The sequence below is a fragment of the Lolium rigidum genome, chromosome 4 (genome assembly GCF_022539505.1).
Source record: "Lolium rigidum isolate FL_2022 chromosome 4, APGP_CSIRO_Lrig_0.1, whole genome shotgun sequence".
In the NCBI taxonomy this organism is placed as follows: domain Eukaryota; kingdom Viridiplantae; phylum Streptophyta; class Magnoliopsida; order Poales; family Poaceae; genus Lolium; species Lolium rigidum.
In genome coordinates this window covers 208,237,670-208,264,781 of record NC_061511.1, presented here as the reverse complement: position 1 = coordinate 208,264,781, position 27,112 = coordinate 208,237,670, and the positions used below count along the sequence as shown (strand labels likewise).

At 47.5% G+C, this 27,112-nt stretch overlaps 1 protein-coding gene across 1 annotated transcript; it reads left to right on the top strand.

Annotated features, from left to right (window-relative positions):
* Window positions 1-20,775: 20,775 nt before the first annotated feature.
* Window positions 20,776-23,924, top strand: LOC124649241 (transmembrane protein 53-like). Its single transcript, XM_047188893.1, has 6 exons — window positions 20,776-20,948; window positions 21,445-21,539; window positions 21,810-22,562; window positions 22,652-22,757; window positions 22,987-23,186; window positions 23,425-23,924. Exons 3-6 carry the CDS (start codon window positions 21,895-21,897, stop codon window positions 23,720-23,722), a joined length of 1,272 nt encoding a protein of 423 aa, XP_047044849.1. The 5' UTR covers window positions 20,776-20,948; window positions 21,445-21,539; window positions 21,810-21,894; the 3' UTR covers window positions 23,723-23,924.
* Window positions 23,925-27,112: the final 3,188 nt, after the last annotated feature.

Genomic DNA, 27,112 nt, shown 5'->3' with positions numbered 1-27,112 from the left:
CTGTATTAGGAATTGGTGCATCGTGGATGGAATGCAACAGTTGGCGTGGATCCAATCTCTCCCTAGCACGACAGCATAGGAACTCTTGCTGTCGACGATGAAGAACGTCGTAGGGACAGTTTTCCTTCCCACGGTCAGATCCACATTCAGAACACCTTGTGCGTCAGATGCTTGTCCGTTGAAATCGCTCAGTGTCACGTTTGTCTTGATCAGATCCGAGCTGGAGCGTCCTAACCGACGTAGCATGGAGTATGGCATAATGTTAACTGCCGCTCCGGTGTCTACCAACATCTTGTTGACAGGCTGCCCATTGATGTAACCTCGCAAGTATAGGGCCTTCAGATGCCTGTAGCTTCTTTCTCGTGGCTTCCCGAAGATGACCGGCCGTGGGCCGCAGTCAAGTTGTGCCACGGGTGCTTCGTCAAATCCTGGAGCACTAAACTCCGTTGGAAGGATGAACACCATGTTTGTGCCAGCCGATGTTTCATCATCGGCTTTCCTTTGCTTGGGGCGCCACTCTTTTCTTTGTGGCCGACCTTCCTCGTCCAGGGTTCGCTGAATTTTAGCGGCCAGATCAGGCCGCGCCTTCCTCAACGTGTGCAGGTACAACCTTTCGGCTTCCTCCAATCCACGTAGTCGCTGAACCCTTCGCTTTTGGGAACGGCTGAGCCCATCAGGGCACCACCTTGGCCGATGATACCTGTCTTCTTCTTCATCATCGTCCTCTAGTTCCTCGAGATCTTCCACCCGAGCAGGCTCAGCATGTTTGTTCCGAGGCGGGAGAGGCCCTAGACGTTTGAACACGGACACGTTAGCTGTATCCCTCTTCCTTTGTTTGCATTCTGGGCAGTTGCCGATTGTAGGCAATCGGCTCATTCCTGAATCCCAGCAGTGTCCGAAGAAGGGGCAGTCCCGAGTGCCTATCCATGTCGTCTTGCTCCCTCGGCTTCTCCTTGGCGTGGCGCTCATATCGCTCCTCGTCGTGATCATGCCGACGACGTCTCCTGTCGTCCCTAGCCGGCCGATCTTTGTCATCATCATCGCTGGATCGTCGGCGTTGGTCATACCGACTCACATACTTGTTGAGGAGGTGATCGGAGAGAGGTCGCCGATATCTTATGTTCTTCACTTCTCCCTCGCGTGACGTAGCGCTTGCCGTCGTGGCGGAGCCGATCGCGTGGAGCGGCTTCCTCTGTGTCTTTGCTATGAGAGCAGCTGCCCTCCTCTCCGTCCTTACCAGAGTGGTGCCCAGGTCCCACCATGTTGATATTGTACGAGAAATCTGGCTGGCACCCTCCATGGCAAGTATACTCCACCATGTTAACGGCGGGGAAGGGGTGTGTGTCGACCTTTATTGCGTACTGGTTGAAAATTAGCCGTCCTTTTTCTATCGCCATTTGGATCTGCTGACGCCACACCCTGCAGTCGTTGGTGGTGTGGGTGAACGTGTTATGCCACTTGCAGTATGGCTTTCCGTTCAGCTCCCGCACCGTGGGGATCTTGTGGCCTTCGGGTACCTTCAGCCTGCTTCTCCGTGAGTAAGAGGTCGAAAATCTGCTCGGCTTTGGTCACGTCGAAGTCGAACCCTTTTGGAGGACCTTGTGGCTTGACCCACTTACGGGACACGGGGCTCGCCGTCCGAGTCCATTCAGCCACTCGCTACCTCCCGATCTCCCATAGCACCTTCATCCTCGTCCGCCTCAACCAGGACCACCGCACGCTTGAATTTGTCCTCGGTAAACATCTGGGTGGCGCTGTTCATATGCTGACAGCTTTTGCACCATGTGCGCCAAGGAAGGGTAGTCTGCTTGGGAGGCCACGTCCTTGATCGATGATGAGAGGCCCACCACCGCCAACTCGACTGCTTCTTTTTCGCTTACGTGAACCGAATAGCATCGGTTCCTCACGGTCCTGAAGCGCCGGATGTATTCGACACCTGTTTCCCCGCGCTTCGTCGTACTTGTGCTAGATCGGCAATGCCAGCCTCGGAAGCTTCGAGTGATACCGTAGGTGGAGCTCGCTCTTCCAACTGCTTCCAAGTCCGGACCGAGTTCGGTGGCGGTGATGTGTACCACCCGAAAGCCGATCCTGTGAGGGATCGTGCGAAGAACCTCACACGCAGCTCGTCCGATCGCTGAGATAGTGCTCAGCTTGTGCCAAATATCGGCTCACATGCTCGATGGAAGCTGGAACCATCCGATCCACTAAACTTTGTAAAGTCAGGGAGCCGATATTTGGGAGGTAGCGGAATCAATTCGTACTCGTTGGGGTACGGCTTGGTATAGCCGATTGTCCTCCTTTTCGGCATCATGCCGAACTGGTCTTTTAGGATTGTACAAATCTCATCCGTGGTGATGGCTGAAGGCGTTGGACCCTGAAGATTTGCCGGAGTGGCATACTTGGCCAGCCATGCTTGCTTTTCCAGTTCCGAGCCAACTGCAGGAGCTGAGCTCTGGAGGTTTGTCGGAGTGGCGTACTTAGCTAACCACGTTGGTTTCTCAAGATCTGCTCCCGACGTTCCTCCTGCTGTTCCAGAGGCCCCTGCTGTTGCAGCCTGGTTCGAGAGTGCCCGGTTCATGCGGTCGGCACGTATGCGCACGTGTATCCGTGCGGGATCTCCTTGGGCGCCTCATGTAGGAATTGGTAGTCACTAGGGTCACCACCAATCTTGTAGACGACGTAGGCCGATGAGTTCGGCACTTACGGTGCTGCCAACGCGAACGGCGGCGGTGGACGGGAATGGAGTGGCATCTCTCCTTGATACGTCCCCGAGCCGGTCCCGACGGAGAGTACGATGGCTCATGATTTCTGGATCACGCGAAGAGCGACACGCTCTAAAGTGTTCACCGAGCTCTCGGAATGGCGGTGTAGCGAGTGAGCCACCATGAAGTTGATCTCTCGACGCAGCGACCCGGTGCGTTCTTCGACGGGGCGGACAGGTCCACTCCATCGAGCGCGCCTTCGGTGAGAACCCCTTCCACCTGATGCCATGGGAGCGGGTTCTGTGAAAAGAGCCGATGAGGTCGGCTTCGAGGACTGCCTTGATCTCGTCATACTTCTTCTTGAGCTCGTCAGACAGGTCCTCGTACTTGACCGGAGTATCTTCCGCCATCTCGGATGCAGATGGCGATGAGGTTGATGTCGAAATTCGTTCCACCGGGCGTGCCAGAATGTGTTGCGGTCAGAAACCCACCGTCGAGCAACGACTGGCAACACCGTAGAGCCGGGAACAACTCAGGGCTGCGGCTGGCCCCAGTCCCTCGGAGCGACGGCCCGCAAAGCCTTCACGGTCACACGTCCGATGCTCGTCGCAAGGGCGTGCCACCTGACCTATACCTGGTCGGGAAGGTGTTGGAGAATGCCTCGCTTAGTTTCCTGCGGGGCATACACGTAAACGTTAAATACGAGCCTCGATCGGCTCTCGGGTTATCCCGTGAATCGGCTCAAAGAGCCGATCCACCCATGATTCGTACAAGGTGTCCGAATATATGGTGGTCCCGCTTGATCAAGATAAAGCCGATGAGATCTACGACGATTTAGGGTTTTCACCGCATAATCGGATCATCCTACTCACGATTGGGCCTCGCGCTCGCGTACGGTGATCATGAGCCGATCCTAGACGGGGCCTAAAAACCAACACGAGGTTGATTCCCGGAACGTCCTGTCTAGGGCTAGCGAGATGACACCCTACACGCCGCTGGATCCTCCAACCCTTTGTAAGGCCTAACTATTGCAGATATTAAACTAATCCTTGAAGAACAAGGAGCAACCGTAACGGATCAGATCTACTAAACGATGATCAAGCGGGGTGCCGCCCCTACACCTGAGATAGGTGTAAGGGCGGCTAGATACGTAAGGGTTGCACTACGTCGGCATATGATAAGAAGAACAATGCTAGCCCTAACACATCTAAGATAACTACGTTGCTCGCCATCAACAAGGCTTCAGCACGAGCAACGCATGAACAACGTAATAAGCTTGTGCCGCCTAGATCGCAAGATGCGATCTAGGCGGCATGGTGCTTACCGGAAGAAACCCTCGAGACGAAGGAGTTGGCGATGCGCCGAGATTGATTTGTGTTGAACGTTGGTTGTTTATTCCATAAACCCTAGATACATATTTATAGTCCGGGGGACTTTCTAATTCAGGCGTGCACCTAACCGTGCACGGGCTAGACTCTATCTCGTTAATCCAAGATGCGATCTACTATACTACAGATACACGGGCAATTAGCCCAAACTTGGTGCACAAGGCCGATTCATGTATTTCTTCCATGTATATTCTTCGAGTCCATCTTCAATCGCGGCCCACCTCTGATCCGGTCAAATTCTGGTGATAACAAGATCATAATGATTTAGACTTTGATGATTGTCACATCTCTGAAGTTATAAAGTTCTTACAAAAACTTGCTAGAAGTCCCAATGCTAGTGCTATAAATTTGGCCTTTACAAAACATATTACAAATGCTCTCATAAAAGCTAGAGAAGAGAAACTAAAACTTGAAACTTCTATTCCTAGGAAGTTAGAAGATGGTTGGGAGCCCATCATTAAGATGAGGGTCAATGATTTTGATTGTAATGCTCTATGTGATCTTGGTGCAAGTATTTCTGTTATGCCTAAGAAAATCTATGATATGCTTGACTTGCCACCATTGAAAAATTGTTATTTGGATGTTAATCTTGCTGATAATGCTAAAAAGAAACCTTTGGGGAAGATTGATAATGTTCGTATTATGGTTAACAATAACCTTGTCCCCGTTGATTTTCTTGTCTTGGATATTGAATGCAATGCATCTTGTCCCATTATATTGGGAAGACCTTTTCTTCGAACTGTTGGTGCTACCATTGATATGAAGGAAGGTAATATTAAATATCAATTTCCTCTCAAGAAAGGTATGAAACACTTCCCTAGAAAGAGAATGAAGTTACCTTATGATTCTATTATTAGAACAAATTATGATGTCGATGCTTCATCTCTTGATAATACTTGATTCACACTTTCTGCGCCTAGCTGAAAGGCGTTAAAGAAAAGCGCTTATGGGAGACAACCCATGTTTTTACTACATTACTTTTGTTTTATATTTGAGTCTTGGAAGTTGTTACTACTGTAGAAACCTCTCCTTATATTTATTTTATTGCATTGTTGTGCCAAGTAAAGTCTTTGATAGTAAAGTCAATACTAGATTTGGATTACTGCGTAGAAACAGATTTCTTGCTGTCACGAATCTGGGCAGAATTCTCTGTAGGTAACTCAGAAAAATCTGCAAATTTACGTGCGTGATCTTCAGATATGTAGGCAACTTTCATTCAATTTGAGCATTTTCATCTGAGCAAGTTAAGTGCCCCTGTAAAATTCGTCTTTACGGACTGTTCTGTTTTGACAGATTCTGCCTTTTATTTCGCATTGCCTGTTTTGCTATATTCGATGGATTTCTTTGTTCCATTAACTTTCAGTAGCTTTGTGCAATGTCCAGAAGTGTTAAGAATGATTATGTCACCTCTGAATATATGAATTTTCAATTATGCACTAACCCTCTAATGAGTTTGTTTCGAGTTTGGTGTGGAGGAAGTTTTCAAGGGTCAAGAGAGGAGTATGATACAATATGATCAAGAAGAGTGAAAAGTCTAAGCTTGGGGATGCCCCCGTGGTTCATCTCTGCATATTTCAAGAAGACTCAAGCATCTAAGCTTGGGGATGCCCAAGGCATCCCCTTCTTCATCGACAACATTATCGAGTTCCTCTAGTGAAACTATATTTTTATTCAATCACATCTTATGTGCTTTGCTTGGAGCGTCTGTTTGTTTTTGTTTTTGTTTTGTTTGAATAAAGTTGGATCCCACAATCCTTTATATTGGAGATATTACGCTCCGCTGTTTCGTATGAACACATGTGTTCTTAGCTTTATTCTTAATGTTCATTGCGAAAGTTGAACTACCTCATTCATTGATATATGGTTGGAAACGGAAAATGCCGCATGTGGTAAATGGTATAATGTCTTGAATAATGTGATACTTGGCAATTGTTGTGCTCATATAGATCATGCTTAAGCTCTTGCATCATGTACCTTGTACTCATTAATGAATAACTACATAGAGCTTGTTAAAATTTGGTTTGCATGATTGATCTCTAGAGTCTAGATATTTTCTGGTTAAGGTGTTTGAACAACAAGGAGACAATGTAAAGTCTTATAATAGTTACAATATGTTCATATGTGAGTCTTGCTGCACCATTTCATACTTGAGTTTGCTTCAAACAACCTTGCTAGCCTAGCCTTGTATTGAGAGGGATTCTTCTCGTGCATCCAAATCCTTGAGCCAAATCCATGCCATTTGTGTCCACCATACCTACCTACCACATGGTATTTCTCCGCCATTCCAAAGTACATTACTTGAGTGCTACCTTTAAACTTCCATTCTTTGCCTTTACAATATATAGCTCATGGGACAAATAGCCTTAAAAACTATTGTGGTGAAGAATATGTACTTATGTGTCTTATTTCTTAATAAGTTGCTTGTTGAGCGGTAACCATGTTTCGGGGACGCCATCAACTTTTACCTTTGTTGAATATCATGTGAGTTGCTATGCATGTTCGTCTTGTCCGAAGTAAGGGCGATTTTCATGATCAAATGGTTTGAGTATGCATATTGTTAGAGAAGAACATTGGGCCGCTAACTAAAGCCATGAATCATGGTGGAAGTTTCAGTTTGGACACAAAACCTCAATCTCTTATGAGAATATTACCTGTTGTTGAATGCTTAAGCATTAAAAGAGGAGTCCATTATCTCGTTGTCTATGTTGTCCCGGTATGGGTGTCTAAGTTGAGAATGATCAAAAGCGAGAAATCCAATGCGAACCTTCTCCTTAGACCCTTGTACCGCGGCATAGAGGTACCCCTTTGTGACACTTGGTTGAAACATATGTTATGCAATGATAATCCGTGTTAATCCAAGCTAATTAGGACAAGGTGCGAGCACTATTAGTATACTATGCATGAGGCTTGCAACTTATAAGATGTCTTATACATAACTCATATGATTTATTACTACCGTTGACAAAATTGTTTCTTGTTTTCAAAATGAAAAGCTCTAGCACAAAAAATAGTAATCCATGCTTCCCTCTGCGAAGGGCCATTCTTCTACTTTATTGTTGAGTCAGTTTACCTACTTCTTTCTATCTTAGAAGCAAACACTTGTATCAACTGCGTGCATTGATTCTTACATGTTTACCTATTGCACTTGTTATATTACTTTGTGTTGACAATTATCCATGAGATATACATGTTAAAGTTGAAAGCAACCGCTGAAACTTATATCTTCCTTTGTGTTGTTTCAAAGATTTCTACTAAGAATTTATTGCTTATGAGTTAACTGTTATGCAAGTCTTATTGATGCTTGTCTTGAAAGTATTATTCATGAAAAGTCTTTGCTATATGATTCATTTGTTTACTCATTATCTTCATCATTGCTTCGAATCGCTGCATTCATCTCATGTGCTTTACAATAGTATGATCAAGATTATGATAGCATGTCACTTCAGAAATTATCTTTGTTATCGTTTACCTACTCGAGGGCGAGTAGGAACTAAGCTTGGGGATGCTTGATACGTCTCAAACGTATCTATAATTTCTTATGTTCCATGCTACTTTTATGATGATACTCACATGTTTTATACGCATTATATGTCATATTTATGCATTTTCCGGCACTAACCTATTGACGAGATGCCGAAGAGACAGCTTGTTGTTTTCTGCTGTTTTTGGTTTCGAAATCCTAGTAAGGAAATATTCTCGGAATTGGACGAAATCAACGCCCGGGGTCCTATTTTCACACGAAGCTTCCGGAAGACCGAAGAGGATAAGAAGTGGGGCCACGAGGCGGCCACACACTAGGGCGGCGCGGCTCGGGCCTTGGCCGCGCCGGCCTGTTGTGTGGGGCCCTCGTGTGGCCCCCTGACCTGCCCTTCCGCCTACTTAAAGTCTTCGTCGCGAAACCCCCAGTACCGAGAGCCACGATACGGAAAACCTTCCAGAGATGCAGCCGCCGCCAATCCCATCTCGGGGGATTCAGGAGATCGCCTCCGGCACCCTGCCGGAGAGGGGAATCATCTCCCGGAGGACTCTTCATCGCCATGATCGCCTCCGGATCGATGTGTGAGTAGTTCACCCCTGGACCATGGGTCCATAGCAGTAGCTAGATGGTCGTCTTCTCCTAATTGTGCTATCATGTTCGATCTTGTGAGCTGCCTATCATGATCAAGATCGTTTATTTGTAATCCTACATGTTGTGTTTGTTGGGATCCGATGAATATTGAATACTATGTCAAGTTGATTATCAATCTATCATATATGAGTTGTTTATGTTCTTGCATGCTCTCCGTTGCTAGTAGAGGCTCGGCCAAGTTGATACTTGTAACTCCAAGAGGGAGTATTTATGCTCGATAGTGGGTTCATGCCTCCATTAAATCAGGGACGATGACGTGAAAGTTCTAAGGTTGTGGATGTGCTGTTGCCACTAGGGATAAAACATCGATGCTTTGTCTAAGGATATTTGTGTTGATTACATTACGCACCATACATACTTAATGCAATTGTCTGTTGCTTGCAACTTAATACCGGAAGGGGTTCGGATGATAACCTGAAAGTGGACTTTTTAGGCATAGATGCATGCTGGATGGCGGTCTATGTACTTTGTCGTAATGCCCTGATTAAATCTCATAGTACTCATCATGATATTTGTATGTGCATTGTTATGCCTTCTTTATTTGTCAATTGCCCAACCGTAATTCGTTCACCCAACATGCTATTTATCTTATGGGAGAGACACCGCTAGTGAACTCGTGGACCCCGGCCTATTCTTTACATCCGAAATACAATCTATCGCAATACTTGTTCTTTACTCGTTCCTTGCAAACAATCATCTTCCACACAATACGATTAATCCTTTGTTCACGACAAGCCGGTGAGATTGACAACCTCACCGTTACGTTGGGGCAAAGTACTTTGGTTGTGTTGTGCAGGTTCCACGTTGGCGCCGGAATCCCCGGTGTTGCGCCGCATTACATTTCGCCACCAACAACCTTCAACGTGCTTCTTGGCTCCTACTGGTTCGATAAACCTTGGTTTCTTACTGAGGGAAACTTGCTTCTATACGCATCATACCTTCCACTTGGGGTTCCCAACGGACGTGTGCTTTACGCGTATCAGGACCCACTAGTCATCTACTGTGACAACATGGGTGCCATCGCCAATGCACAAGAACCAAGGTCACACAAGAGGCTGAAGCATATCAAGCTGCGTTATCATTCGATTCGCGAGTACATCGAAGATGGAGAAGTAAAGATTTGCAAAGTACACACTCGATCCGAATGTAGCAGATCCGTTGACTAAAGCTCTCCCTAGGGCAAAGCATGACCAACACCAGAATGCCATGGGTGTTAGGTACCTTACAATGTAATCTAGATTATTGACTCTAGTGCAAGTGGGAGACTGTTGGAGATATGCCCAAGAGGCAATAATAAAAGTGGTTATTATATATCTTTATGTTTATGATAAATGTTTATATACCATGCTATAATTGTATTAACCGAAACATTGATACATGTGTGTTATGTAAACAAACAATGAGTCCCTAGTAAGCCTCTTAACTAGATTGTTGATTAATAGATGATTAGTTTCATAATCATGAACATTGGATGTTATTAATAACAAGGTTATATCATTATATGAATGATGTAATGGACACACCCAATTAAGCGTAGCATAAGATCACGTCATTAAGTTATTTGCTATAAGCTTTCGATACATAGTTACCTAGTCCTTATGACCATGAGATCATATAAATCACTTATACCGGAAAGGTACTTTGATTACATCAAACGCCACCGCGTAAATGGGTGGTTATAAAGGTGGGATTAAGTATCCGGAAAGTATGAGTTGAGGCATATGGATCAACGAGTGGGATTTGTCCATCCCGATGACGGATAGATATACTCTGGGCCCTCTCGGTGGAATGTCGTCTAATGTCTTGCAAGCATATGAATAAGTTCATAAGAGACCACATACCACGATACGAGTAAAGAGTACTTGTCGGAGACGAGGTTCAACAAGGTATAGAGTGATACCGATGATCAAACCTCGGACAAGTAAAATATCGCGTGACAAAGGGAATTGGTATCGTATGTGAATGGTTCATTCGATCACTAAGTCATCATTGAATATGTGGGAGCCATTATGGATCTCCAGATCCCGCTATTGGTTATTGGTCGGAGAGAGATCTCAACCATGTCTACATAGTTCGCGAACCGTAGGGTGACACACTTAAGGTTTGATGTTGTAATAGTAGAACTTGAATATGGAATGGAGTTCGAAGTATTGTTCGAAGTCTCGGATAGGATCCCGGACATCACGAGGAGTTCCGGAATGGTCCGGAGAATAAGATTCATATATAGGAAGTCATTTTATGTGTTTGAAAATGATCCGGTGCATTTATGGAAGGTTCTAGAAGGTTCTAGAAAAGTCCGGAAGAAATCACTTTGGAAGGCGGAGTCCCGAAGGGACTCCACCACCCATGGCCGGCCAACCCTAGAGGGTGGAGTCCAAGGTGGACTCCACCAAAGGTGGCCGGCCACCCCTCCCAAGGAAAGGTGGGAATCCCACCTCAAGTGGGAATCCCACCTTGGGTAGGTTTCATGTCATATGGAAGGTTTTGGTTTGGGGTCTTATTCGAAGACTTGTAGACCAACTCTTGGGTGTTCCACCTATATAATGAGGGACAAGGGGAGGGGGCCGGCCACCAGAAAGCCACAAGCTGGCTGCACCCCTTGAGGCCGGCCACCCCCTCTCCCAAACCCTAGCCGCCCCCCTCTCCTCCACCTCTCCCGCACGCTTAGCGAAGCTCCGCCGGAGTTCTCCATCGCCACCGCCACCATGCCGTCGTGCTGCCGGAGTCAAGGAGGAGCTACTACTTCCGCTGCCCGCTGGAACGGTTAGAAGGACGTCGTCTTCATCAACACCGAACGTGTGACCGAGTACGGAGGTGCTGCCCGATCGTGGCACCGTGATCAAGATCTTCTACGCGCTTTTGCAAGCGGCAAGTGATCGTCTACCGCAGCAACAAGAGCCTCATCTTGTAGGCTTTGGAAATCTTCAAGGGTGAGTCTCGATCATCTCCTCGTTGCTCCCGTCTTCTAGATTGCATCTTGGCTTGGATTGCGTTCTCGCGGTAGGAAATTTTTTGTTTTCTATGCAACGAATCCCTACACTAAGGGCTCAACTTGCTTTGCTAACAAGAAATTATGAGAAATTGGAAGAAAATTATGGAAAGCTTTCTAGCTCCCATGATGATCTTCTAGTCTCTCATGATTTGCTAAAGTTAGCTCATGAGGCTATCATGTCAAAGGTAAAATCTTGTGAGCCTCATGTGAGTACTATCACTACCTCTCAAAATGCTATTTTGCCATGTGCTAGTGCTTTTAGTTCACCCACTCATGCTATTGACTTATCTTGTGGTGAACTACCTTCTATGCCTTGTTCTACAATTCCATGTGCTAGTGCTAGTAATTCACCCACCCATGCTATTGCTATATCTTGTGGTGAATTACATACCTTGCCTTGTTGCTCTAACAATGAAGTTTCCACTTCCTCTAGTACTTGTGTTGTTACTAACCATGTAGGGGAAATCGAAGAGCTCGAGGCCCAAGTCACTTCTTTGAAGAAGGACTTGGTAAAGGGTCATGAAGGGAAGCAATTCCCCAATGACAAGAGTGGACTTGGATTCAACTCCAACAACAAGAACAAGTCCACCACGCACAAGCGAAAGAAGGGCCAAGGGCATGTGAAGGACCCCGCCAAGATTGTGTGCTTCAAGTGCAAGATTGAAGGGCATCATGTTAGATTGTGCCCCTTGAAGAAGAAGCCACTTGGCGTGAAGAAACAAGGGAAGCGGCCTCAAGATGGAGCTCATGGTCTACCTCAAGGCCAAGCTCAAGGTCTACCTCGACTTGAAGAAGGGCCGCTACCCAAGAAGGATCAAGCCAAGGCTCCCGTTGTGGAGAAATCAAGTGAGAAGAAGGAGAAGAGAAGAAGATGCTACATATGCCGTGAGAAGGGCCACATCTTCTCCTTTTGCACTAGTGGTAACTCATCCAACCCTATCTTGATCCATGGTGCTTATTCTCTACATAAGGATAAGGTTGGCGATGTGTTTGCCAAATATGTTGGCACTCAAAGTGGTTTCGTAAAAAGAATCATTTGGGTTGCCAAGCCTATTGTGACTAACTTCTTAGGACCCAACTTGGTTGGGGACCAACAAGTCAAAATTTGATCAATAGGTACATGTGGAGGGCATGGAGGCTTGACTAGTTCATGAAGACTTGGGGGATCTTCATCATTCTCACTTCCTCAAGTCAAGTACTATTCCTTTCATCCTTTACCCATGCTCCTCCTTGCGGTAACGAGTCCTCAACTCCTTTACATTGAAAGTTACTCGCTCCCCTTTTACATGTGTTGGTTTTGTACCTTGCATGTGGTTGTGTATGTTGTGCCTCCTACTTGCTTACCTTGCTTCCATGCTTATATATGTTGGGTGGAACATCATGTACAATTGTTCTTTGTTGAGCCTATTGCATCTTATTGATATCTTAGTTGTTGGCTCATGTGAGAAATTAATGGACTATCCCATTTTGGGGGAGTGATATGCTTTGTGCATTTCACAATCCTAAAATGTGCGACATGATGAATTAAAATTCTATAATGTCCATTAATTATCTCACTTGGTTCTTATTTGCCTCTTGCACGAAAAATATCTTTATCACATTATGGGGGAGTATTATGCTTTGTGCATCTTACAAGCCTAGAAAATGTGAACATTTGAGGTTGTGTCACATAGAATTGATATTTTAGATTATCTTGTTCCTATGTGACATGTGTGCTCAAACAAATCCTATTTTGCATAAAATTCTCTTATTGCTATTCTCTTGGATTTTGTTTGTGGGAGTTTTTCTTGGCATGGTTTTCCACATTGTATTGCTAGCTCCATATACTCTTTGGAAAATCATGAGCTTCATGTTATGCTATTCATCGCCTTGCATGATTGGTGTAACTAATTGAAGCTCTCAAGAATCTCCTTTTGCATTATGGTCAATTCTATCCTTTACCATATGCTTTCTTTGTTGTGAAGATGATCTTGGACATGCTCACAACAACTACCATATGGAAATATTTCCTAAATACCTCTTGTCCTTGGACAATTGGTAATAAATTGTGTGGTATTGTTCCGGATCATCCTCACACTTGGCTCATGTGCTCAATTGCTTCATTTCTTGCCAAGAATTTGTCCTTGTGGGTTAGACTCCCATATGTCTTCCTTGCTTCGTTTGGATCTCCTTATTTCACTTGAACCTTGTTAGTGTTTTGATAAACAATGGTTGAGCGATGATCTCGCATTTGTGCATTTTGTATTCAAATGCAAAATCCTAAATAGTGCACTAATTTTGGGGGAGCTCTCCTATGTTTGCTAGAACACTCCCTTGTTTCAAGAATTTGACCTTGGAAGACAAACCATTTCTTTTCGGTACTTTTGTGCGATCATGAAAAGCGTTGAGGGTTTGGTTTATTTGGAACCTTGCTTTCTTTGGGAGTTGGTTATCTCATTACTTGATATTTGGTTTTACTTTCCTAAAATGAGATAAGTCCTTGAGCATGCTTGTTTTGGATATCATCTTGCTCGTTGTGTTTAGTTCATTTGTTGAACTTTGGGGTCAATCTTGTGTTGATTTGATTCTTGGATATGGGTTGGACAACCTTTTGACACGTCACACCTTTGTGTGCCATCGTGTTCTATTTTGCATTTTGTCCAAGTCATATCTCCATTTGGTTCTTGAAAGTCTTGCATGCATATTTACTTCATGTATATCTTATGGCATGTTTGCTTTCGTTGATCCAATGCACAGGGAAAACTCCACCATAATCCTAAATCGGCTAAGATGTGCATGAAATTCAAATTCATATCCATATGCACATATTTACGTGGAGTTTGTCCTATGTGTTGTAGTTTCACTAACTACTAGGACCCAATTAGTTTGGGGACCACTTTGTACTTGAGTTGTGTCTTAGGTACATTGATGATGCTTTGGATGCTCGTCTCACTCATGAAGAAGAAGTGGAGGACAAGTGGCTATAGGAGGCGAGCTATGATGTTATAACTAACTCATATCTACTACATCACACCATTGCATCCGGGTAACAAGTATCAATCCCCTCATGCATGCTATCTTGTATCCAACCATGGGGTATCCTTGGTGTTTCATTTGGTGATACTTGTTTGCCTCTCTCAAAGCATCTCAACTATCTCCTTCTCTTGGTGATTCTTGTGATGTCTTTGAGGTGTTTTTGGTTGAAGTTGTTCAATGTACAATGAGATAAATATGAGCCATTGGCCGTGCTATAAAGCAAATGTCTCATTGGTATATTGTGTTACTTCACCTTGGATATCTTGCTCTTCTTCTCTCGTACATATCTTGTGTGTGCATGTTTCTTTGTGGATAAATATTTTCGTGATGTTGCCCACTTAGAGAAACTTATATACATGAGAGATGGTACATATCTTTTGATATCCCTCTTTGTTGGAGTCCATTCCTTCCATTCTTGTTTGTCTCTTGATGGCTCCACAAAGAATTTGTTATGAGTGCTCATTTCGTTCTATTTGCATTTTCAAGCACTCATAATTGATTTTGGCACAAGCTTCATTTTTTTACTTGCCTCTTATTAAGCTTGTGTTTCTTTTTGGGTCATTGGATTGCTTGCTTCATTTGTCGAAGCTTTCTCACCTTCACATCCTCTTGCAATCTTTGATCCTCAATATAGTTAGATTTCCTCCCGGTATTCGTCATTGAATACGTGCATTTGATTTCACTCACATTATGAGAAATGCACACCTTATGGAGGAATTCTAACTATATTGGCCTTCCAAACTTTTCGTCCATTTTGGCAGTCGATGCCAATGGGGGAGAAGTTTGGAGGGTTTAAGGGAATTGCTTTTGTTGGTTCTTAAGCATTTGCATTTCATGCCTTGCATTTGTTGCTTTGCATGGTTGAATATTTCGAGGATACTCCGCTAGGCTTTAATTGCTGGTATATGCAATGAAAGTAAAGTTCATTCACACATGCATATATTATGGGGAGCTTGTTCTAAATATTCAACTTGGGTTGTTCGCTAAATTTCATATTTAAACCCTCTCAAAGAGATTGTCATCAATTACCAAAATGGGGGAGATTGAAAGAACATGGAGCCCCCATGTGTGGTTTTGGTAATTGATGACAATCCCTATGGACTAACGGTTGCATTGAGAATCTATCTTAGGTCCATAGCCATGTGTTGGTCTCAAGGTTTCAAGATGGAGAAGATCGAGTACAATGACGAAGACGGTGTCGAAGAGAGACGAAGACCGTGTTGAAGATGAAGATGGATGAAGACGGTGGCGTGCGTACAAGATCAAGGAAGACGGTGGCACGTACAAGGTTGAAGAGGATGAAGACGGAGCTTGCCGACTCGAGAGGAACGCGCAAGGACAAGGTTTGTGCTCGATAGGATAGTGGATCGCATCATCGGAGAGAGCTCAAACCTTGCATGCATTGCATCGTGTTTCTTAGTTATTCTTGGTTCTTATCCATGAGATAAGTTAGAGCTTGTGTTCATTCTCATGACAAGCTCTAGCTCATCGGAAACGGATTCCGGATGCATCGCATGTTGCATGTGCAAGGGTGATGATTTTCCCGATATACCATATTGAGAGGTTACACCTCTATGACCATGAGAAAATCATCACTCACTCTTTTGCATGTTTTCACCTTGTGTAGTGGTAGCTCTCGTCGTCCTCTTTCCGGCAAAATTGGTTTCACCTCAATCGGAGTTTCCAAGCTCGAGATATTGTCGTTTTCGTATCGCGAGCTTTAAAGAAAAAATGGGGAGGGCGGTAGTACCGGTCAGGTACCGGTTTGGTCTCTGCGAGACAATGGATCTGGTCCGGTATTGACCCGGTACCGACCCGGTAGTACCGCTCGAGCGGTAGTACCGCTTGTGGTACCGCTTTGGGCCGATTTTTGACCGTTTTCTGCACAGTTTTGCGCGCGAGCGGTAGTACCGCTTTGACAAGCGGTAGTACCGCTCGGGCGCGAATCTGACCGTTTTTCTACCTCCAACAACTATATTTTGGGCCCCCTATTTATACCTCTCTTCCACCTCCGACCCAAACACTTCTTCCCCTCCATTCTCTCTCCTCCATTGTTGACCTTGAAGAGTTTGATCCTCGTCTTGATCCCCCCACTATTTCTTGCATATTTTTGGGGGAAAGGAGAGAGGAGATCTAGATCTAGAGCTTCACCAATTGAATCCCTCTCCAAGTGAGGGGATCTTGCTAGATCTAGATCTTGGAGTAATTTTGTGTTCCTCCTCTATTTTGTTCTTCCTCCCTTATTCCCCCAATAGCTTTTGTAGCTTTGTTGGAATTTGGGGAGAAGAACTTGGGCATCTTAGTGGTGTTCTTAGCCATTGCATTAGGTGCATTGGTTTGGGTTCTCTCCGGGGTTTCGATCTCGTAGAGGGCATGTTACCTTAGTGGTGTTGTTGCCTTAGTGGCCTTGTTACCTTAGTGGTGTTCTTGCCTTAGTGGTCTTATCGTGTTTGTGGCGTGGTGGCCTTTGTGGCGTTGTTGCCTTTGTGGTGTTGTATCCTTTGTGGCCTTGTAGCCTTAGTGGCCTTATCGTCTTTGTGGCGTGGTGGCCTTTGTGACGTTGTGGCCTTTGTGGAGTGTGTTAGCCTCTTGTGGCGCGTTAGTATCTTGGTGGCTTGGTGGTGTGTTGTAGCCTCTTGTGGCCGTGTACTTGAGAGCCTCCGTGTTGTGGAGTTGCCTCAAGCGTGATACTTGGGTGTTTGCCTAAGCTTGTATGGGTTCGGTGACCACCCTCAAGGGTCCCTTAGTGGATCGAGGTCTTTCCTTTGGTGGAAAGGCTCGAGGAGAATACGGTGGCCCTAGTGGCTCATTGGAGTGCCTTGTGCCTCCACACCGCTCCAGACGGAGACGTAGCACCTTTGTGTGTGAACTTCGGGATACATCATCGTCTCCTCGTGCACCGGTTACTCCTCAACCCGAGCTCCTTTACCTATGCGCTTTACCTTGTTATATCTATCTTGCTTGATGTGCTACACCTAGCTTGTTATCACCTTGTTGCTCATCATGCTAGCATAGGTTGTTGGTGCTCTTAGGCAAACCCCTAGTTGATAGGCTTTGAGCTAAACTAGTAAACACATGTGTAGTTTTATTCCGCCTAGTTTAGCTCTCAAGTAGAAGTTTTTATACACCGCCTATTCACCCCCCCTCTAGGCGACGTCCTAGTACATTCAGCAGGCTCCGACGCCTCTGCCACAAGCGCTGCCGCACAATGCCTCGTCAGTCATGCCTCCCCGCCTCTCGAACGAGGAGGCCCTGAGGGTGCCCTACGGTCAGCAACCACCACCGGCAACACCTCCTACTCCTCCTCCACCGCCGGTTTCGTACCTGCTTGTGCCGGCACCGTATTGACCGTGGGTGATGCCTCCATCCGTCGACCCGACTAGAACAACGACGATGACAAGTAGGATAGGCTTGGAGCTCGGCCCCATTTATTTTTTAGTGTTTTTATTTACCTTTTTGAATCAATGTAAGCTATGATTACCTATGAATGAAAATTGAAACAATGCGTCGATCTGTTAGAGCAGCGTGTAACCTAAATAGACAATATACATCACAGACACAAGTCGTATCTGCCCTAGATCTAGACCGATGCGACTGGATTACTAAGGACATGTACAATGGGGTGACGTCAGTCTTCCCGTACGGCTGCCACGTAGGATTTTTGCTTAGTTGGAGGAGAGAGAATGAACAAAGAGAAGGTTGTCTTCCCTTAGCTAAGGGATGATCTCTTATGAAATAAGAGAGAAGATTATTTTTCCCATTAGAGCATCTCCACTCGTCTCCCCGAACAGGCCCCCGGCGTGCCATTTTTTCATCCGGACGGCGAAAAATGGCCCAGCCGCGCCCCCGGTTCCTCGTTTTTCGCCGGATTTGGGCTTTCATCCATCCGGCGAGCCCACGCCAACCCCGGCCTACCGGGGAGCGCTCGGGGACTCCGGACGAAGCGAAAGCGCGCGAAACGTCGAGAAATCTCTCCCGCGCTTTCGTTTCGTCTTCGCCGCAGAGGTGGCCCCGACCGGTCAGCGACACGCGCATCGTCTTCCGCGCGCAGTAAAGGCTGCCGCCGGTCAGCTCGCCGCGGACGCGTCGCATTCCACGCGGCATTAATCGCCGGCACCAGCCGCGCCTATATACGCCGCTCCGCTCGCCGCGACGCGTATCCCTCCTCCACTCTCCCGATCCATGGCGTTCAACGACGAAGACGGCGCAGCCAACAACGGCTTCCCCCGCCGGTCGCTCCACGCGTGGGAGGGGCACCTCCTCCACCAGGCGGGGTACCCCTGCCCGCCGGACACGAGGCCTCCCGGTGGCGGGTGGCGGCTAAGTGCTGGTGGCGTGCCAATCCCGCCGCCGCCCCAGGGCCACGCCCTCGACGCCGCCATCGAGGAGGCTCGGATGGCGATGACGGAGGAAGAACGCGCCGACCCGCGCCACCACCCCGAGAACTACATGAGGTTGAACTCCTTCTTCCTCCGGCGGTGGGAGCGGGAACTGGCGTCCTACGACGGCCCGCCGCCTCCGCCTCCGCGCAACAACGCCGCGGGTCGCCGGCGTTGGTGGAGCGCGCCGAATAGGACACTCCATAACATCCTCGAGCACATCGAGGGCGGCAACTCCCCGGTGCTCACGATGCCCCCTCCATCGAGGGCATCGACCAACCGCCGCCGGGGAAGCATGCGGCAGCCACGGCGCATGGCTGCCAGCTCGTCGTCTTCCGACACGGCGTCGAGGTTGCTCTCCAGGTCGGCGCCATCCTTGGCGCCGGTGAAAAAGGAGCCGTCTTCCCCGCCGAGCAACCGCACGCGCGGCGGCGGCATCGTCATCCGCGAGCCCTTGACGGCACAAGGACGGCTCCGCCCGAAGCGCGAACAGGACACCTCCGGCGAGCGGAAGCGCAAGCCGGCGAAGGTGAAGGTGGAGGAGGCCGAAAGCGCCGAGGACGCCGCCATCCTCGAGGCCGTCATCGCGAGGTCCCTCCAGGACCTCGTCCCCGCTGAGAACGCCATGCCGCTCGACCAGGCCTGCGCCTGGTCGAGGGAGCGTGGGAGAAGGAGGAGGCGGAGCGGCAGGCGAGGCTCCTCCAGGACGTCGCTCGCTACCGCCGGCCTGCGACTCCTCCATCCGGCGCCGCCGTCCCCGTCGTCGACCTCGAAGCCTCCGACGACGACCTGTACAAGCCATCGCCGTCCCCGCCTCGCACCAGTGGCCGGTGGGGAGACGCCGACCAAGGCAGCAGCCAGGGGGCTTCGGCACCGCCGCAGTTCGACGACGACGGCTCCGACGACGATGGCGGCGACGGCGACGTGGACTACATGGTGTTCTACCACCATTTCGGCATGTAGAGCGCCGTGTTTTAATATTTACAGTTGTATTCCCCTAGCCGAATTCGAAATATAGTCGAATTCAGTCTCTATGTATGAACTTCGCCCTCTATATAGTAAATATCATTAAATTTAGTCTAAATTCGACCGTTTTATGCCGTAGTTTGTCAAGTTTCCGTTTTTCAAATTTAGATCGCCGTCTTCGCCTGAGATCGCGGCTGGGAAACTACTCCTCCCCACGCCAAATTTACGTCCAATCCGGACGTAAATTTCCCCGAATTTCGGCGTGGGGAGGGCAAACGAGTGGAGATGCTCTTAGAGCATCTCCACTCGTCTCCCCGAACAGGCCCCCGGCGAGCCATTTTTACATTCGGACGGCGAAAAATGGCCCAGCCGCGCCCCCGGTTCCTCGTTTTTCGCCGGATTTGGGCTTTCATCCATCCGGCGAGCCCACGCCAACCCCGGCCTACCGGGGAGCACTCGGGGACTCCGGACGAAGCGAAAGCGTGCGAAACGGCGAGAAATCTCTCCCGCGCTTTCGTTTCGTCTTCGCCGCGGAGGTGGCCCCTGACCGGTCAGCGACACGCGCATCGTCTTCCGCGCGCAGTAAAGGCTGCCGCCGGTCAGCTCGCCGCGGACGCGTCGCATTCCACGCGGCATAATCCCCCGCCGCGCCAGCCCGCGCCTATATAGGCCGGCTCCGCTCGCCGCGACGCGTACCCCTGCTCTCATCTCCCTCCACTCTCCCTCCACTCTCCGACGATGGCGTTCTCCGACGACGACGGCGCAGCCAACAATGGCTTCCCCCGCCGCTCGCTCCACGCGTGGGAGGGGCACCTCCTCCACCAGGCGGCGGGGTACCCCTGCCCGCCGGATTACCTTTTTGAATCAATGTAAGCTATGATTACCTATGAATGAAAATTAAAAAGAAAACGTCGATCAGTTTGAGCAGCGTCTAATCCAAAAGAACAATACGCCTAGCAAACACAAATCGTATCCTGTCCAAATGCGCCTTGTGGAATCGAACTCTTTTATTCGCAAAAAGAAACGAATCAAATTCTTCCTGAAGAATAACACTCGTCTTGTTCCGTGGAAAATAGAATAAACGTGGAGGAATATTCCTGGGATATATCTTCTTGGGAGTTTGGACAGGAAAGCCGAGCCGTCGGAGGAAAGAAAAGAAAGGCTCCCTCCCTCCGACTCGGACCGCAGCCGAGCTGGTGGTGGTGGTGGTCGGTCAGGTCGGGCGGCGCCGTCGCCCACGCGCACGCCGCCCCTCAAAATCGGCCGCCTTCCCCCTCCGCCGCACCCTATTTTTATCCATCTCCTGCCGGGATTGCCTCTCCGCCGCGACGGATTCACCACCAACGACAGATCCCTCCCCTCGCCTCGCCTCGCCTGGTACGCTCTTCCTCCCCTCGTCCTAGTTCGGTGCGCGTTCTTGCCCGCCCCCCTTCGATTTCATTCCCCTCACCGATTGAATCAACTGCACCTCCTTCATCTCGCCTTCCAAATTAGTCTTCTTCCTCCTCCAGCTTTTCTGGAACAAATCCAGGACGGCTCCCTCCTTCTCTCCCGCAATGGCGGAGCAAGAAACTGCGAAACCGTGTTCCTCTCCCCTTTTCTTTCCCCGTCAAACCTCGCAACGCAAGCCAAGGTTCGCTGTCGCCAGCCACGCTCCAGCCGCCCACCGTCCTCTCCCCCCTTCCTTTCTGCCAATTTTCTAGTATACAAGAAAAAAAAGCTTCCTTTTGTTTTCTCTCCGTTTCGCAAATCCTCCCCCGGTGGATCCCACGAAATACACAAGCCAAATCCCACTTCTACTATGTAGTATACGATTTCGTCATGATTAAGACTCGCTTATTATTTACTTTGTTCTTCACAAATTTGGCTGCAGGAGGAGCAAGGAGGCAGGCGGTCCACGGGGCTCGGCTGTCGATTCACTTTGGCAGCCAGCCAGCCCGCCCCCCAATTCCTCCTTCCACCGACGAGGTGAGCACCAATTTCTCAATGTTGTCATCGTTAAGTACAATTTTTATATGTGTTGAGGTGTTGAACCTGGCAAAGCCGTGTAGGGCCTCTGGTTGGTCCGGGTTTGTTGGGTGGATTGGGGCACACAACACGTGTTTCCTCCGTGTCTTTGAATTCAAACACATGTTTTCTCCGTGTCTTTGAATTCAGTTCAGTTCAATTTGTGCGAACAATCAGCTGACTATCTTTTTGTTTGCTGTTGCTGGTTGGCTTCTTCTTATTCTGGCTCAGGGCAGGAGAGGACGGATAAATATAGATATATAAGGCGCGAGCTCTTCCTCATTGTTAGAATCTGAATACAGTGAGAGGAAGCACGATGGCTTCGCTCCACCGGCCGCTCTCCGCCATGGCGGTCGCCGCCTTCGCCGCGGTCTCCTCCATCGAGCTGCCAGACAGGCTGTCCCACCACCACAGGCTCGCCGATGCCGGCACGGACACCGTCGTATCGCTTCCTCCAGCCACCAAACTAGAAGCTTCGGCGCCGTCCGTTGCACCGCTCTCCGGCCTGCACTTCTTCCCTCGGAACCACCACCAGGCTTTCTGCCTGCCGAAGGCACCTGTCGCGTCCTTGCCGGCCATCAACACGGTGCACCAGTACGCGGGGCTCGCCAAGGCCTCGGAGGGCGCAGCGGCCACGGTCCCTTCCTCCTCCTCCTCGCCGGATGTGCTGTACCGCTGGCATCTGCCGGACCCTGCTGCGTGCAGTGATGTCTCGTCCGACGACAGGTCCCAGACGGTGGTGGTTCTTATTGGGTGGCTGGGCTCCAAGCAAAAGCACCTCAAGAGATACGCCGACTGGTACACCTCCAGGGGTTTCCAGGTGGTAACCTTCACGCTCCCCATGTCGGACATCGTCAGCTATAATGTGGGAGGGAAGGCTGAGAGGAATGTGGAGATGCTGTCTGAACATCTTGCCGACTGGGTCAGGGAGGAGGACGGGAAGAAGATTGTCTTCCACACTTTCAGTAACACTGGCTGGCTTTGGTATGTATGTGCACTTTCTTGGGATCAAGAATTAACTGAATCCTGGGGTTTTAGAGCTTACTTGTTCCTACTTTGTGTTCCTGTTGCAGCTATGGTGTGATACTGGAGAATTTGCAGCGGCAAGATCCTTCAGCACTGCAGAAAATTAAGGGTTCCATAATCGATTCAGCGCCTGTTTCTGTCCCTGATTCTCAGGTAAAAACTCTAGTTAACTTCAGGTCGACGGAAGTAGGTTGTTACAGAAATATTCTCTTCTGCACTTCTAATTTTTTTAGCTGACCTGAATAAATGTATCATCATTTGTGTTATATCCTTCTTCATTTGCATATGCTTTCATCAACACATATGTAGTTAGTTAAACATCACACAAAAAAACTGTTTTGTCGGAACATAAACATAGTTTTTTTTCTCTCCCTGAACTCAGGTTTGGGCTCTAGGTTTCTCGGCTGCTATCATGAAAAAACACAGCGTAGCAACAAAAGGAGCTGCACCAGGCGATACAAGGTCTGACGTCCTTGTTGTGGAGTCTCACAGAGATATTAAACCTGCAGCCACGGAGGCCGTTCTACTATCTGCACTGGAAAAGTTTTTCAATGTTGTTCTGAACTATCCAGCCATAAATAGGTATGCATCTCATCTCTAGTTCTCTACATATGCAGGAGTCATTTGCATTTTCAGTCATATTCTATATGCCGTTTCAATAGTTCTTTATTTAAATGTGAAGCAGACGAGTTGCTCATGATGTGACTGACTTTTTAAGAAAATGTCTTCTGTAGATATAATGTAATAATGCCATACAAACTGTCGTCAATGCAGTTAACTACGGCATGGTTCGGTTAATCAACATATCTACTTTTTGCAGGAGGTTGTCTGGTGTTATGGAGCTTTTGTCCTCGAACCAACCAAACTGCCCTCAGCTGTACATGTACAGCTCCGCCGACCGGGTGATCCCAGCAAAGTCGGTGGAGTCATTTGTGGAGAGCCAACAACGAAGAGCGGAGCGCGAGGTGAGGTCGTGCGACTTCGTGTCGTCCCCTCATGTCGACCATTACCGGAGCAATCCGGGGCTCTACACCTCTCAGCTGACCAGCTTCCTGGAGGACTGTGTACTGACCTGTCGGCGGGAGGACTCCCCTTCGCCTCTGCCGCCGCCTGCGTAGGACGTTCTCGCTGCAGTTCAAACATATTTTTTCCTGGTGCTCCATTGAAATGTACCAGGATCATACGACGACTAATTATACATCTGACACATTGTCTTCCTTTTTTTTGGTTCGGTTATGTTTAGGAGGCACAACTGTATAAACGTTGGCTTATTGACTGGCCATTTGCTGGTCGCTCAAGTGCACAAATCATTCATTTGTCTTGATGGCAGATCTGTTTCTTTCTCTGTGCGTACTGAGATGACTGGTTACCTTGTTTCTATGTGTGGTTCAGGCTTTGACCCTGCAGAGTTTTTTCGATTATGCTCAAAGAATATGGAGCTGTTTCGGGTGTTCTTGCTATTCTGAATTTCTGTGGTGAAACACATGGCAGTTTTTGGAAGGAAGCATAACTTAACAGGTTGTTGTGCTTGAGTGAAGGGTTTGAAAGGAATTCTTATCCTAGCCCTTATTTAGCAATCAGAAACGATGATTGTGATCTAGTATGCAAGGCACATGCAGGTGTGAGGAGAGGTAATTTGATGGTGGTTCTGTACAAATATTTTGCACATGTTTCACATGCTTCTTGCAAATCATCTTCAAACGATTCTGGCAAATATTTTCTCATCTCCCCTCAGAGTGTCTGAAGTAGGAATTAAACAAAAAGGTTGCAAATTTTGATTGGAATAGTTTAGTATTTCTGCAAGAATTTGACAAGATCCTGTATGATAATGTTGTTCTAGCTAGGGGAATCATGCTTTTTCTTGCGGTCATTTTGGTGTTTCGGGTTAGGTTTGTCCATACACCGATTAAGACTAAGAGGTCTAAAGATAGTCTATCTACTTTTTTTTTCGAAATAGGGACCTCCCCAGCATAGTCTATTACTAGACCTTGAAAATCTTTGAACAAAGCACCACATTGTGTGATTTTTGATAAATCTGAATGGTGCTGTCCTATCTGTGTGGCAATATATAATTAGAATCTCGAATAATTTAGCCTCCATCAGAGACAACTCCCAGTACTGCGATTTTTTGCTAAGAAAAATGTATTGCGTGAAAATAACCTGCCTCTAGCTTGTTCCTGTCAATCTGTTCTAACTGTTAGTCAAACAGTTATTCCTGCCATATGAAAACAGAGCTGCCTTGACAGTCAAGTATAGAATCCAATCCAATAGCCTAAGAGGTGTTTTGAATTTTGGGACCCATGTGGCAGTTCACCAAAAGTCCAAAATTGACACGAGACAGCTGTGCTCTCCATTTTGATTTTACGCAAGTTTTGATCCTTTAGAGGACAATACAAAAGTATGGGAGGTGTTTTGCAGTTTACCATTTGCGCGGCAGCTCACTAAAACATGAAAATTGATGGGTAAGCTGTCAGCAAAGAGCAATGACACGAGACAGTTGTGTTCCCAATTTTCAGTTTACGCAAGTTCTGACCCTTTGCAGGAAAAAGATCCTAGATGCCTACCTTACCTTGCATGGAGTGATTTACATTGTCAAATTTCCTGCTCCGGAAGCAGCAGGTACGAATTAATCTGCCTGCTTTCCCAGGGTATGCGCGTGACCGCGTGTTCTGGATCTGTTACCGTTTATTCTACATCATGGTTTGTTCTGTTTAAACAACCACTTGTTCTGTCTAGTTAACCTAGGATGGCAAATTTTCTTGCAACAATTGGAGAAGTGGGACGAAGAACACACATTATATTTATATGTATGTACATTGCACTGAGCTGATTCTAGCTGAATACAGCTGTTTGCAAGAACCGAGAGAACATGGCGTGTTTGTGTAACCGAACTAATCAACCAACCAGACAGTCACGACTCAAATCATTTCCAGCAGAGAGTGATGTTGAGCTTCAGGTCTTGGATGGTGTTGTTGAGACGGTCGTAGACATACGGCCCCAGCCTGGCGTCGCAGACCTGCAGCCGTGGCACGGCCGACAGCTTGTGGACGTAGTAGAGGGCCGTCGCCGCCGCCGCGACGAAGATCACCAGCAGCATCGGGCAGGGGCTCCTGTGCTGCTCGCCGCGGATCGTCGCCGTCTTCATCTCGATCGGTCTCGGCTTTTCTACCTGTGAAGTGTAGTGGTCAGGACTCAGGATGGAATGTAACTGAGCGATGTATCTGCTTGAAGCCTGTTGCGCGCATGGTAATTTATATCGACCGATGGGAGCTAGGGAGCGTGAGGCGGCTCGTTTGGTATCTTCTTCTTTGCTCTCTCACCGGTCTTGCCTTACTTGGACGCCACTCCTTGCCTACGCGCGGCATTCCTGTAGCTCAAGTAACTCCTTGCCTCTTTGAAGCCTCCAAGCTATTCCCCGGTGTCTCCCGGCAGAGACAATGTAGTAACTCATGTTTGTTTTTTTCCTAAATAATTTTAGAACCTTTTACAAGGCATCCTCTTAAGTAGGGATGGATTAGCATTAATATCAAGTCGATTGTCTTCCTGTACCATTTTACTTTGGGGTTTAGTTATATCCAAGAGGAAGATAAGACGGCGATGGACCAGTCTTCAAGCTAATACATATATCTTCCAGGCATTTTTCTTGCGGTCATTTTACTTTTGGAAAAAAGTTTTTTTTGTAGCCTGCAGAAAATTAACAAAAAAACTCGCGAATTGTCATATTGGAGCATCGAAAATTGTTTTGTTACACAAAGCATAGAAATTATTTTTCCCCTAAATGTTGTGTACGAACATAAAATGTCTTCCACGCATCTCGAAATATGCTTTGCAGATTTTTTTTTTTTGACATTTTGAAATATGTTTTCCAGGCAATGGGTTCATATACATTTAGGAGTCAAATTGAATATCCAGGGTTTCGCCTTTTTTTTGTTGTCGAAGGAGTTCCAATTTGCAAGTATATGTCGGTGTATGTTTCATCTTGCTTTGAATCAAGCTTTGTGTTGTGTCTTTGCAAATGTCTTGAAAGTTGAAACGAATCTAGAAGATATCGTTATTGTCGTCTCTCTTCTTAGCGTGTGAGAGGTAGTTAAACAAATGTACATTAGCCCGGGTTTGAACCGGGACTAAATCCGTGCGGTGTCCCTAGTCTTTGGAACCGGGGCTAATGGTACATTAGTCTGGGTTTCAAACACAGGCGGGACTAATGCTCCAGGCAGCTTCGAACAAAAGACATGTTTTCTACTAGTGAACACCCCAGAACAAAAGTTCAAAAAGTAATCAGGTCCTCGGGCATCTCCGCCACAGATCGTCGGCGTCCTCAAGGCGTCGCCATCGAGGAACAAGGGAAGCATGCTCGCAAGCGCTCTTCCGGCGAAGAACCGCCGCCGCTGGGCACCTTCAAGCCGCCGGGGATGGACCACTTGGCGGCGAAGACGCGCCGAGCTCCAGCAGCAGACGCAGTGAAAGGCCTCCACATTGGAAGTTGAACAGAGGCCGCCTTGCTGGCT

What these genes read in the sequence shown, in the direction of transcription:
- LOC124649241 (XM_047188893.1), top strand. Translation starts at nt 21,895, where the DNA reads ATGGCTTCGCTCCACCGGCCGCTCTCCGCCATGGCGGTCGCCGCCTTC. An exon ending in AGTAACACTGGCTGGCTTTG is followed by an intron (nt 22,563 to 22,651) that starts GTATGTATGTGC and finishes TTCCTGTTGCAG; the next exon opens with CTATGGTGTGATACTGGAGA. An exon ending in AACTATCCAGCCATAAATAG is followed by an intron (nt 23,187 to 23,424) that starts GTATGCATCTCA and finishes TACTTTTTGCAG; the next exon opens with GAGGTTGTCTGGTGTTATGG.